The 12,626-nt window shown below is 34.8% G+C and overlaps 1 protein-coding gene across 6 annotated transcripts in view; it reads left to right on the top strand.

Annotated features, from left to right (window-relative positions):
- LOC129003059 (ankyrin repeat and death domain-containing protein 1A-like) overlaps positions 1 to 12,626 on the top strand; it is a 215,283-nt gene that overhangs the window by 166,730 nt on the left and 35,927 nt on the right. For 5 of the 6 annotated variants that reach the window (XR_008491612.1, XR_008491611.1, XM_054431270.1 and 2 more), the window contains one exon: positions 11,504 to 11,591. Coding sequence is in view for 4 of the 6 variants with exons in the window: in XM_054431270.1 (XP_054287245.1) it covers positions 11,504 to 11,591 (88 nt within the window). In the remaining 2 variants the exon portion in view is untranslated. The remainder of the gene's footprint in view (positions 1 to 11,503; positions 11,592 to 12,626) is intronic. The other variant, XM_054431272.1, reaches the window with a different exon arrangement.

Raw genomic sequence — 12,626 nt, 5'->3', positions numbered from 1 at the left:
AATTCATTTTAATGTGCAATTAACCTTCATAAATCTAAAATTTCTAATGCTTAAAAACTGATAGGTCTATATTTTGTTTACCAACACATGCAAATTCTTTTAAAACGTTAGTAATGTGTCAAAGAGAAGGCACTCGACATGTGGTTGAGGTCAAAGTAGGTATTGTGATTTCCCAGGGTGTGGCCAGCACAACAGACAGAACAAAGGTTTAAATTGTCAAAGGTTCGCCAACAGGAAGCTCAGGTTGATCTTACGCTTGGGGTTTCCCTGTTTGGTATCTTTCTCTACGGGAAATGGGATTTGCTGTGTTATTTTTGTGACATGTTGGCATCTGGAACCATTGTTTATAGTCAAAAGTAGTCAAAATCGCCAGACCAACCAAATAAAATCTTTGCAAACATGTAATCACTTAGGCCTATATTTTGGTCAATAAAATACATTTAATTTAACCTACATGTCAGAAAATAATCTTTTCCAACAGTTACCTAACAATGTACATGTTCTCTCACTAATTTGAGAAAGCAAAGTGGCCAATTCGCTCATCAGTGAGACAATGTTAACATTGTCTCACTCTAATTACTTTGTCTCACTCACTCCAGATTTGCAACGTGAAGGCACGAAATAGGGAACGCGTAACATGCAGACAAGGTCGTAAGCGCGCAAAATACGTTTGCAGCACTGGCTGTAAATCAGATGGTCAGCTGTTGTACTGTTGTATCATTAAATGTAATATTAAAAATTCACTTCTGGGTAAAAATATGTCACGTTTCTTTACCAATTTATTTGTTTTTTGGTAACTGTAGGAAAAATATAATGTGCAACTCGAGTGCAAAGTGAAATTTCCTCACTCGAGGAACCATTCCTCACTCGCCTACGGCTCGTGAGTAAGTATTTCTCTCGAGTGAGTCAATTGCTCCCTTTGCTCACTAGATACACAAATAACTACTTCACCACACTATGATGTTTTTAGCTGTTTTACATACGTTAGCTGATGGCTGAAAGTTACACTTTACTGTCCATGCCAACTGTCATTGTAATTTGGGGACCTATCCCTAATCCATAGGGCCGCAAAATCATATGCAAAATGCATATATTAAATACACAATCAGTATCTATAGCATTGCAATAGAATTGTTTTATTGTCACCGCTAACTAGCAACTATTTATTATGATTTTTTTCTGATTCATCAAATTATTTCTTCGCATAACCTTAAAGTTGTAGTTGTGTTGATTATCAGTGTGTATTGTGTATTGTGTGGTGAATAGTGGTAATAATGTGGGGATAAATAGCGTTCGTACCACGGACCAAAATAGTTTTCAAGCTCTAGATCGTTTTAAGTTCGAGACGAAGTCGAGAACTTAAAAAATATCTCGAGCCGGCAAAACATCATTTTCGGCCCTAGGTAAGAAATATACTGTTTTGTCATACTGCAGCAAAACAGCCGATTTTAATACATGAGTTGCGGGTATAAAATAGCATTTTTACTATCTAGGAAGTAAAATTCATTTTAAGCCCGCAGAGAAAAAATCTGCTGTTGTCAACTCAGTTGTAAAATTCGATTGTAAACAAAATTGAATGTATCGAAAGTATGCATTGATTGTTTAATCGATTGTTGCCTTAGTGTAAATAATTTGACATATTGGTAGTATAATGTACAATAACACAATCGTAATAGACGAAATGATTGAATCGCTTACTACACAGCTGCTTATTTCCATTAGCAATTTAAAATTTAAAATGTTAAAAGTAGTTTTGAGAGTTGTCTTTAAATGAAAACTATTTTAGTTTTGTATCATAGTTTGTTCAAATAATTGTTCAATATGGGCCGAAAAGTGTCTTTTCAACCCTAGAGATGAAATATACTTTAACGGAGGATTGAGTAAAACAAAAATTCCCACTATTTCTCATTTAGAAATTTTGAATTATGTTTTATCTACCTACGTTAGTTTTCAACTAGGATTAGTTTTGTTATATTTATTTTTTATTACTCTTACTCTATTTTAGCTATCGTAAAATAACTGTAAAACTTGACAATTATTCATGGATGTTAGCACTATCCTAGAATTTACCAAGGGAAGATAAGGATAAGACAAAAACCACATTTGGGTACAATTTAAAACCCGAATGGCTGCAACGCAAATCCAACGATATTGCTGAAATTATTTCAGTTTTCTTTACCACCGAACAACAAATTTAATCACAAAAATACTTATTAACTAGTGTTGTAATGTGTGCTTATTAAACTCTATTTACTCTAATTTTCTGTTATTGAAAAAAAACCTTTTAATGAAAAATCAAAAAATATAGGCCTATTTTAGATTAGTCCTTTTTAGATTTAGCCTTATTATTGTGTAAACAAACATAATCGTACGGTGGACGTTGAGCACCTATCACTAACACCCGTATCTGTGTGGTAGGTTGCTTGGTTGCTTGGTTGCTCGGTTGCTTGGTTTCTCAGTTGCTTGGTTGCTCGGTTGCTCAGTTGCTCGGTTGCTTGGTTGCTTGGTTGCTTGGTTGCTCAGTTGCTTGGTTGCTCGGTTGGTTGGTTGCTCAGTTGCTCGGTTGCTCAGTTGCTTGGTTGCTTGGTTGCTTGGTTGCTCAGTTGCTTGGTTGCTCAGTTGCTCGGTTGCTCAGTTGCTTGGTTGCTTGGTTGCTCAGTTGGTTGGTTGCTCGGTTGGTTGGTTGCTCAGTTGCTCGGTTGCTCAGTTGCTTGGTTGCTTGGTTGCTTGGTTGCTCAGTTGCTTGGTTGCTCAGTTGCTCGGTTGCTCAGTTGCTTGGTTGCTCAGTTGCTTGGTTGCTCGGTTGGTTGGTTGCTCAGTTGCTCGGTTGCTCAGTTGCTTGGTTGCTCGGTTGCTTGGTTGCTTGGTTGCTCAGTTGCTTGGTTGCTCGGTTGGTTGGTTGCTCAGTTGCTCGGTTGCTCAGTTGCTTGGTTGCTTGGTTGCTTGGTTGCTCGGTTGCTTGGTTGCTTGGTTGCTCAGTTGCTTGGTTGCTCGGTTGGTTGGTTGCTCAGTTGCTCGGTTGCTCAGTTGCTTGGTTGCTTGGTTGCTTGGTTGCTCAGTTGCTTGGTTGCTCAGTTGCTCGGTTGCTCAGTTGCTTGGTTGCTTGGTTGCTTGGTTGCTTGGTTGCTCGGTTGCTTGGTTGCTCAGTTGCTTGGTTGCTCGGTTGGTTGGTTGCTCAGTTGCTCGGTTGCTCAGTTGCTTGGTTGCTTGGTTGCTTGGTTGCTCAGTTGCTTGGTTGCTCAGTTGCTTGGTTGCTCAGTTGCTTGGTTGCTTGGTTGCTTGGTTGCTCAGTTGCTTGGTTGCTCGGTTGCTTGGTTGCTTGGTTGCTTGGTTGCTTGGTTGCTCAGTTGCTTGGTTGCTCAGTTGCTTGGTTGCTTGGTTGCTCAGTTGCTTGGTTGCTCAGTTGCTTGGTTGCTCGGTTGCTTGGTTGCTTGGTTGCTTGGTTGCTTGGTTGCTCAGTTGCTTGGTTGCTCAGTTGCTTGGTTGCTTGGTTGCTCAGTTGCTTGGTTGCTCAGTTGCTTGGTTGCTCAGTTGCTTGGTTGCTTGGTTGCTTGGTTGCTCAGTTGCTTGGTTGCTCAGTTGCTTGGTTGCTTGGTTGCTTGGTTGCTCGGTTGCTTGGTTGCTCGGTTGGTTGGTTGCTCAGTTGCTCGGTTGCTCAGTTGCTTGGTTGCTTGGTTGCTTGGTTGCTCAGTTGCTTGGTTGCTCAGTTGCTCGGTTGCTCAGTTGCTTGGTTGCTTGGTTACTTGGTTGCTTGGTTGCTCGGTTGCTTGGTTGCTCAGTTGCTTGGTTGCTCGGTTGGTTGGTTGCTCAGTTGCTCGGTTGCTCAGTTGCTTGGTTGCTCGGTTGCTTGGTTGCTCAGTTGCTTGGTTGCTCAGTTGCTCGGTTGCTCAGTTGCTTGGTTGCTTGGTTGCTTGGTTGCTCGGTTGCTTGGTTGCTCAGTTGCTTGGTTGCTCGGTTGCTTGGTTGCTTGGTTGCTTGGTTGCTCAGTTGCTTGGTTGCTCGGTTGCTTGGTTGCTCAGTTGCTTGGTTGCTCAGTTGCTCGGTTGCTCAGTTGCTTGGTTGCTCAGTTGCTTGGTTGCTCAGTTGCTTGGTTGCTCAGTTGCTTGGTTGCTTGGTTGCTTGGTTGCTTGGTTGCTCGGTTGCTTGGTTGCTCAGTTGCTCGGTTGCTTGGTTGCTCAGTTGCTTGGTTGCTCGGTTGCTTGGTTGCTTGCACAATCACTCAGATGATTGGCACAACGTCGTATAACACTCCGACATAGATGGTATTCTGAAACTGAAACCCTACTCAGTTATCTTTACTTTGGCAATGCTGTTTAAATCCATACATATAGTCCTTTTTTCGCGTCTAGTCAAACAAAATTGCTTAGATTTTTAGCTTGATTCATAGATGAATCTAAAAGTGCATTACTACCTCACAAACAAGAACATTGATTAAATTTATGTGCAACTAACCCACATCCATAAAGTCAAATTACTTAATTTTCATCTATCTACATGGAATCTAACATTTGCATTTTGTAATTTTTTATGGAGCCTAATTAAAATATGTTGTATGTATTTTCAAACCACAAACCTGGACTAAATATTAATTACGCAATTTGAGCCATACAAGGAAAATCAATTCTCTGATTTAATCAAACAAGCTCTATATGAAACGCAGCAGTTTGTATGTAATTAGGTAACTGAAAGTTTAATAATGCATTGTGCATGGGATGGTTGGTCAGGGGAGGGGGGAGCTTGGTTGTCACGACAACCATTCTGACCTTGTGTGACCTTTGTGACTCATCCTGGTGGCAACCGACAACACTCACAACCATAAACCTTCATTCGACAGCCTTCATCTGTCAACCATAAAATATCAATGGACTTCTTGTCAACCGATATCCATTACTAGCCAACTAATCGTTATATTTTCTTTTAAACATCACTAATGTTATGAAACTGACGAACCGGTAACTGACTATATATAACTATAGCCTATTTTTTATAAATGAATGCTACGATTTCAATGACAGTCAGACATCACTAAAAAGCCAACTGGTTCCAGGAATATGGCTAGCCAACACTCCTATTTATGTAATAGTCACAACTCAATAACAATTGGCAAGTCCTTTCCTCCAGCTCACACGATTTTCCCTAAAGAAGAAATTACTAAATAAACTTGTATGTTTATTATAAAAAAATGCTTAATAATATCAAAAATTACATATGCTGATTATTACTAAAGATTATTACTCATACTTATTACTTTAAGATATTACTAAAAACCTACCAAGAACGGACAACCCACATTGGCAGTAATAACAGTGTTGGTGCACACATCGATTTCAACATTTTTGAATGAAAATGAATAAAGCAACCTGTTGATTTAATTCGTCTAACAACTCTTGGATCTTAAGGTTCTTGTGAAATAGAGATACAAAACGTAGTATATTATGTATATTCCAGTTGTGTATACTAATAGTTATTGTTCTATACTCTCCAATTGCATTGACTATTGAAAGTCAAAACCAATAGTCAATGCTCACTGTAACACATTTACCTTTGATTTACCAATAACCATTCATTGCGGTTACTGGACATTTTAAGTTACTGCTAAATAGTTACGTTACTATTCCAGAAAATAGGTGTTTGCCGAACGAGTATGGTTGTTTTTGTGCGAGTTTAAGTCGAGTGAGGGATTACCATACGAGTACGGTTTTGTTAATTGCTGTAATTAATAATGTTTAGTTTTATTATATTCACTACTAAACAGCAGCTGTCACTCACGGGGTGAACTGTCAAACCACGGACGCCACTCATATCTCCATGGCAACCACGGATCATCCCCTCCTACGGCTGGCTCATTCAACCGTGTTTTCACTGATACATAGTGTATTTTATACATGAATTATTGCCTTGAAATTTGATCATTTCAAAGTGTACCTAAGTTTTTTTCTTTTTATTTATTCTTAAATATTAAGGGTTTTAAATTTCACCATTAATTAGACACTTAATTGAATATACGAGTACCGTATTTCATAAAACTCCCTTTTGTAAATGTCAGGAGATACAACCGTTTCAAAGCGTATAAAAATGCTCTGTGTGTAGCCATTGAAACTATTATGTTTTATATTTAAGTATGTTAAATTGTTGTTCTTTTTTCGTTACATATAACAATAGGTATGATGATCAAAATGTACATTTTATTGTTAGATACAAATCCAATATACTGTATTTAAATACAACACATAGAAAGCGTTTTGTTACGCATTTGTTACTTTTTAACCACCGCAAAATAAAAACTCCTTCCTGGAAAAAGGCTAAATATTATTTTTCAACTTTAATTTTGATTTAAAGTTATAAAGTATCTTGGTTTAAACCAAAATCTATCTCCTTGCAGGAAGTATAAGTCCCGACATCCGGAGCATGTGAGGTGAATGTAGATAACAAAACTTATTTATGCAGAGAACCAACTCCGGCTTATTAGAATATTTTGTTCAATTCACATAGTTCATAAATAAAGTTTATAATTTTACTTTATCCAATTACATCTTTCTATTACCTCAATAAATATTGTTTCACAAATGCTCTCGTAAATCAATCTCAATGATTTTATGTTACTTGACTTTGCCTATCTCTATAGTTGTAAAATCCTACACAAACTTTAATATTTTAGTAATTTATAACATTAGGATTTAGTTAAGGATGAACTTGTATGTGTGTCAGAAAATAGTGTTATTACATATATGTGCTATACAAATGAGGTATCGGCTTTGTTGACTTTCCATTATACTAAATATATTGGCCAAATTAGCTGAAAATCTTCTAAAATTGAAAAATTTGGTTATATGTAGATTATTTTGGAGGTTTTTATCAATACTAAAATAGTTTGGAAATGTCTAGTATGTTTTCTGTGGCTAAACATAGAATGGTCTCCAGGGCAACAACAAGTAAAGCCACAGAGTTTGCATTTATTTTGAATCGCTTAAATTTATCAAATCAAGTAATTAGTTGTGCACTGCCTTATACCTCACAATTATTAACAAAATATTGCAAACTAGTTATTACACCCCTTTAGCTTTATGAGATAAAAAAGCGAAATATTATTGTTTATAGAATAAAGCTACTATTTTACGTATAAAAGTTACATGTAACAGCTGATTAAGTCTGATACCTAAGCGATAAAACAGCTGGGGATGTGTAAAGCATTAGTCATGTCCAGGCATTGCTGATAGGAGACTACCAATGCGATAACTCTTATCTAACGACCATCCTGTATCGACATTTTGATACTAGCATTTACCTTCGCCCAAAAAGAATTTGCTTAATTTCTCTGGAAGATATTTGAGATGTACTTTTGTAACAATGCAGATCAGTTTTGATGTTTTACTGCAATACATTTTACTGGTACTCAATTTAGTAAAACAGCTTTATCAATCTTTGGTAATCCTTAAGGGTTTACCTCGTGATATCAAATTTAAAACAAATCGTCAAAACACATGTAAAGAATCTTTTAAGTTCCTTGTCATAGACAAAAGTCCCCAACACGAAGTTGAAGATATTTATGAATACATTCAGGTATGTGTATAGCGTTTCATGCTCCTCCAGAATAAACTTGTATCTCTTGACTGGTGATTTAAATAACTGTATTGTCACACCCTACAAAACTGTTGCAAAAAACATTTCATGTTTTTTTATTTCTAAGAATATAACAGTTAGAGCTGTTTAAACTCGAACTTATTTTTTCAAATTACTGTTGACATGTATTATGAAAAGACAATCAACAATGACGATTGATCATCTTATCTTGTTCCATGTTTGTTGTCACCCGCTGATTGTTACGATGTAGACCCCTCTCATATCTCCACGTTCTGCCATTTCAAACACAATATAATATCCACATTGCTCATTTCAGACCTGGGATGTTTAATTGACTATTGACTATTGGATACTGAAGTATCCAATATTTGTATCAAAAGTCAACGATATTAGTGTGTATAGTTTATGCCAAAGGTTAAATTACATACAATTTGTTCACTTTGTGATTTAAACGTTTCAGCAATGTGGGAAACATCAATTTAATTTTGACACAGAATATTAGTTTGCTCGTTATGTTAAGGTCAATAGCTATAACGTTTATATGTGACCGAAATTCATGTGATATAACGGAAATTAATTACTGTAATTGGTTGTGTTAAACTACAATATTACAACTAGAAATTAGCTGTGACCTTCAATATAGCAACAATTTTTTATTTATAACTGCAATTACCCCAAAGAGTAGCCTGTGTTGAGTCAAGATCACTTAGTTATATATTCGGAAAAATATTATGGCCAAATTTTTGGCAACATGATTAAAATTAAAGTTTTATTTTAATTGTTTAAAAGTATGTTAAGCTATAATTGGTTTATTTAATTATGAGTAAGATATTATGGACACCCTAAAAACTATTCAATTACTAAGGTCACCTCAATAGTCATAGCCTAACAGAAAAAAGTTTTAAAAAGTATTTAAACATTTTATATAGTCAAGCTTTGTTTGTTTGTTTTTTCTCTTATTTACGTTGGGTTACGGAACTAGGCCAGGTAGGTACTTTGAATTACATCTTACGGTAGGTAACAACCATTTTAATGATATATATTACAAAATTATGCCAATGATTTCTTACAGTCCGTCGTAAAGGCCAGTCTGTGCCTGTTTTATGTCTTTTATAAAAAAGAGAGGTTCACGGCCTCTTCTAATCTTGAGTTTTCCCGTCAACGTAGGACGCGGGCTTGTGCTCGGAACGAATCCAGCAAAGCAATGGGTAGGCAGATACAATACAACTGTAAACTATGTGTATAAAATGTAGTTGCAGGTACCAAGGTCCGAATTCACGACATCGCTGCCTTGGGCCAGAAGTCCGTGGCGCTTCCGACTGAGTCACTGACTAACAACTTAAATCCTAGACTAAAAAACTAACAACTACATTAACTAAGTTCACTTGGTCGAAGTGAAAAACACAAATGAGTGAAGAAGATAATAATAAGACTAAACTATGGATTGTAATAAACCACCCTTACTATATTTTATTGAATTTGTGTACGACCACCAAAAGAATTTAAAGAGATTTAGTGGACTATCCATCGATTAAACTTAAGTTTATTCGAATCAACTTTTAAAATTAATCATAATCGAGAGAGAGAGGTACAAGGTCACAAGTAACACTATTTTAAAAATGACATATCAATGTATCTTTTTAAATTAAAGTACATAGATACAATTCAAAGAATGAATAAACTGTAATGTATATTTTTATTTTATATTTGTTATATTTTTACCGATAGAAGGACCGGGCATTACTTGGGACGTCTGGAGTGAAATTGCGCCACGATGTTTGACAAGGATCTGTTTCCTTGGAAACCGTAGCTCGGAGGTTCTGAGAAGAAATATTATAAGTTTAATTTAATTTACCTTCCTAGTAAAATTATTCCTAAAAGCGCGTTTTGGAATATAGCTCATAATAACGAGTATTATTATAAGCTAACTAGAAACACCGGATTAACGATTTTTTCAAATTAAATCTGTTAATTTAGTTAGCGATTTTTTAATTGATAGGCCCTATTTATCCATGTTGTAAAATCTACATAAAATAAGCTATGAATTAATTTTATTACTTCTGTACAACAGACTGCAAGAAGTTATTAACTTAAATTGTTAAATTAAATCATTAATATAATGGTTGGTGTAAGATCTAATTTACAGCACATACTGAGCCTAATTCCTTAACCTGACTGACTTCGAATAAAAATATAACTACAGTACCTGAAAATTTATAAACGCTGCCGAGTTACTTACTCTGATCTAACATATGTTGATATTTTAATCAACCTATGCAGAATTGTGTAAACCATTGAATATTAGATACCGAAGTAGACATCCCATCTATATGGACCAGCTGACACCAATTTTGTTTTATTAAAAAAGAACATCGTTGTATGAACCAGTGGAAGAATGCGCTACTGTATTTTTAAAACGTTTTTATTAGCTCGCTTTCTTGTCCGGTACAAATTTTGCAATCAATTTTATACTAACTTCCCGATGACCTAGAGACTTGAAACTTGAAACATAGCTCACAAATGGAAGACAATGCAATATCATATAATTTAATTTCATATTTCCCTTTGGCTACGCCCCACGGGTTTGTTTTTATTAACTCTCTTTCTTGAAAATGTTGATACTTCCCGATGAGCTAGAGACTTGAAACTTGAAACATAGCTCACAAATGGAAGACAATGCAATATTATATCATTTAATTTTCATATTTCCCTTTGGCTACGCCCCACGGGTTTGTTTTTATTAACTCTCTTTCTTGAAAATTTTGATACTTCCCGATGAGCTAGAGACTTGAAACTTGAAACATAGCTCACAAATGGATAACAATGCAATATTATATCATTTAATTTTCATATTTACCTTGGGCTACGCCCCATGGGCTTGTTTTTATTAGCTCACTTTCCTCCAAATTTTTATATCAATTTTAAACGAAGTTCCCGATGAGCTAGAGACTTGAAATTTGAAACATAGCTCACAAGTGGATGACAATGCAATATTATAGCATTTAATTTTCATATTTCCCTTGGGCTACGCCCCACTGGCTTCCAAATTTTCCATGTTTACATTTTGAAAGAATGTAAATATATCAATTAATTAAAGTCAGCTGTAAATACTTAAATTTGACAGTTCAAAAAGCAGATGTTAAGAGGTACAGGTTCTGCTCCCAAGAGATTCTTAATACAAACAAACATTTCAAAATAAAGATAAACAATCTGATTGCAGATATAAAGGAGTTTGTTAATAATGTCATTTGTTATTTATTTAGTATTCTATAACCTAAACAATAAATTAAATAGATTGATATATTTATATTTAGTAGGTAGGCCATACATTCAATCTAATACATAATTATATGAAAAGAAACTCAAATAAACCTTAGATTTCCCACATTCCTCTGTCTTAATCTGATATAGATGCATGAAATAGTTAACACCCACACACATTAAAAACTAAAAAGTAGAAAATAATTTATAAATATGTGGAGAGTATAAATACTTGTAAGATTTAAAACGAAAAACGTGGGGTGCATGCAATTGATAATAATACTTTAGTTCAATAGGTGAAGGTAATTGTAAATCATCTATTGCATGCACCCCACGTTTTTCGTTTTAAATCTTACAAGTATTTATACTTTCCACATATTTAAAAATTATTTTCTACTTTTTAGTGCATTTAAAAACGTTTTGTTTTAAAAAAGTTTTTTATTTATAAATTATTTGTTCAGCCTTATTTAGTGTTGCTGAAATAGGTGGTACACAATAAGTCATTTCATTAGTTTAGTTTGGTAAAAAGTTTAAGTATTTAACAGAAATAAGTAATTTCGATCAGCACAATCAGTCTGCAATTAAAAATTTGTATATCAAATGCATTATTTTCAATTTTTTTATTTACTTTAATAACTGATTTGAGGTAACATTGTTTCAGCAAGATGGCTGCCGTGACGTCATGCTGAATGCTGAGCTCGATGACGCTTCTGAGGAGTCCGTATCTTCAAGCAGAAGAAGCAGTAGAGGTATTATAGTAATTAAAGATATTTCAATTAAAAGTATAATAAAAAACTTAATAATAATGGTTGCGAACAAAATATTCCGTTTAGTTAATAAATATAGCAAAATGGTATAGGCTAACAATTGTTTTTTTTTTACAAATCTAGGATACTCTATACTTAGAATAGCTCTGGTTAGACAAAAACAATATTTGATTCAATTTGTCGTTTAATGAAAGGTTGTTAACACGTTTAAATAGTACTTATAGGCGTTAACGTTACTATATTAATTTGTTGCCTTACTATTAATTTGGTTCACCCAAAATTTTGGAGCTTATCTACTTTTGGCACATTAGTAGATTGCCCATAGTCACCAGCAGCAGTCAGTTTATATTCAATGAGAACGCAACCACTTAACATATACACTTAACATGACAACGCGATGTCAGCTTAACAACGCAGCTTTCGTCGTCACATAAACAAGTTTTTAATATAGAAGTATTGCTCTTAAAGTAAAGTTTGTGTAAACCAAAGTAGGTAAGCAATGCTCGAGATAAGCATCTTACTGTTTTTTCTTAACCATGCGTTCCAATTGCATATTACAAATTGTTCTATTGCAAAGACTTTCTTTACCAATAACATTAATGTGAATAACACGGCTGCCATTTTTGTTTATAAACATTGTAGTCGTATTAATAACTGGTGTTCCATGTTTATTTATTTTATGAAGTACTTTTATATTTTTATTTAATTTCTTTACATAAAGTTTTTAAGTTCAACCAAATTTAGCCTACCATTGATGGAGTGAGACTATTTCAAGTATGTTCTTAGAATACTCAGAAAGTAAGTCACCGAACATAGAAGATGGCCTAAAAGGCTTGTCAAGCCAAATAGATAAACAATGAACAGGTTGTGAACAAACATAGTTTTGCATACCAAAAGCTTTTGTCTCCTAGTCCATTTAATATATTTGCCTTAATCCACGCCTAAGCGCCTACATCCATATAAGCGTGGATTTAAGATCGGTAGAAGCTTCCTATACAAAATCATAAAAGACTAACC

The sequence above is a fragment of the Macrosteles quadrilineatus genome, unplaced genomic scaffold (assembly GCF_028750875.1).
Source record: "Macrosteles quadrilineatus isolate MER2022 unplaced genomic scaffold, UCM_ALF_1.0 Scaffold_9__3_contigs__length_116548681, whole genome shotgun sequence".
Lineage (NCBI taxonomy): Eukaryota > Metazoa > Arthropoda > Insecta > Hemiptera > Cicadellidae > Macrosteles > Macrosteles quadrilineatus.
The sequence above is the reverse complement of the archived record's forward strand: the minus strand, read 5'-3'. Positions and strand labels throughout refer to the sequence as shown.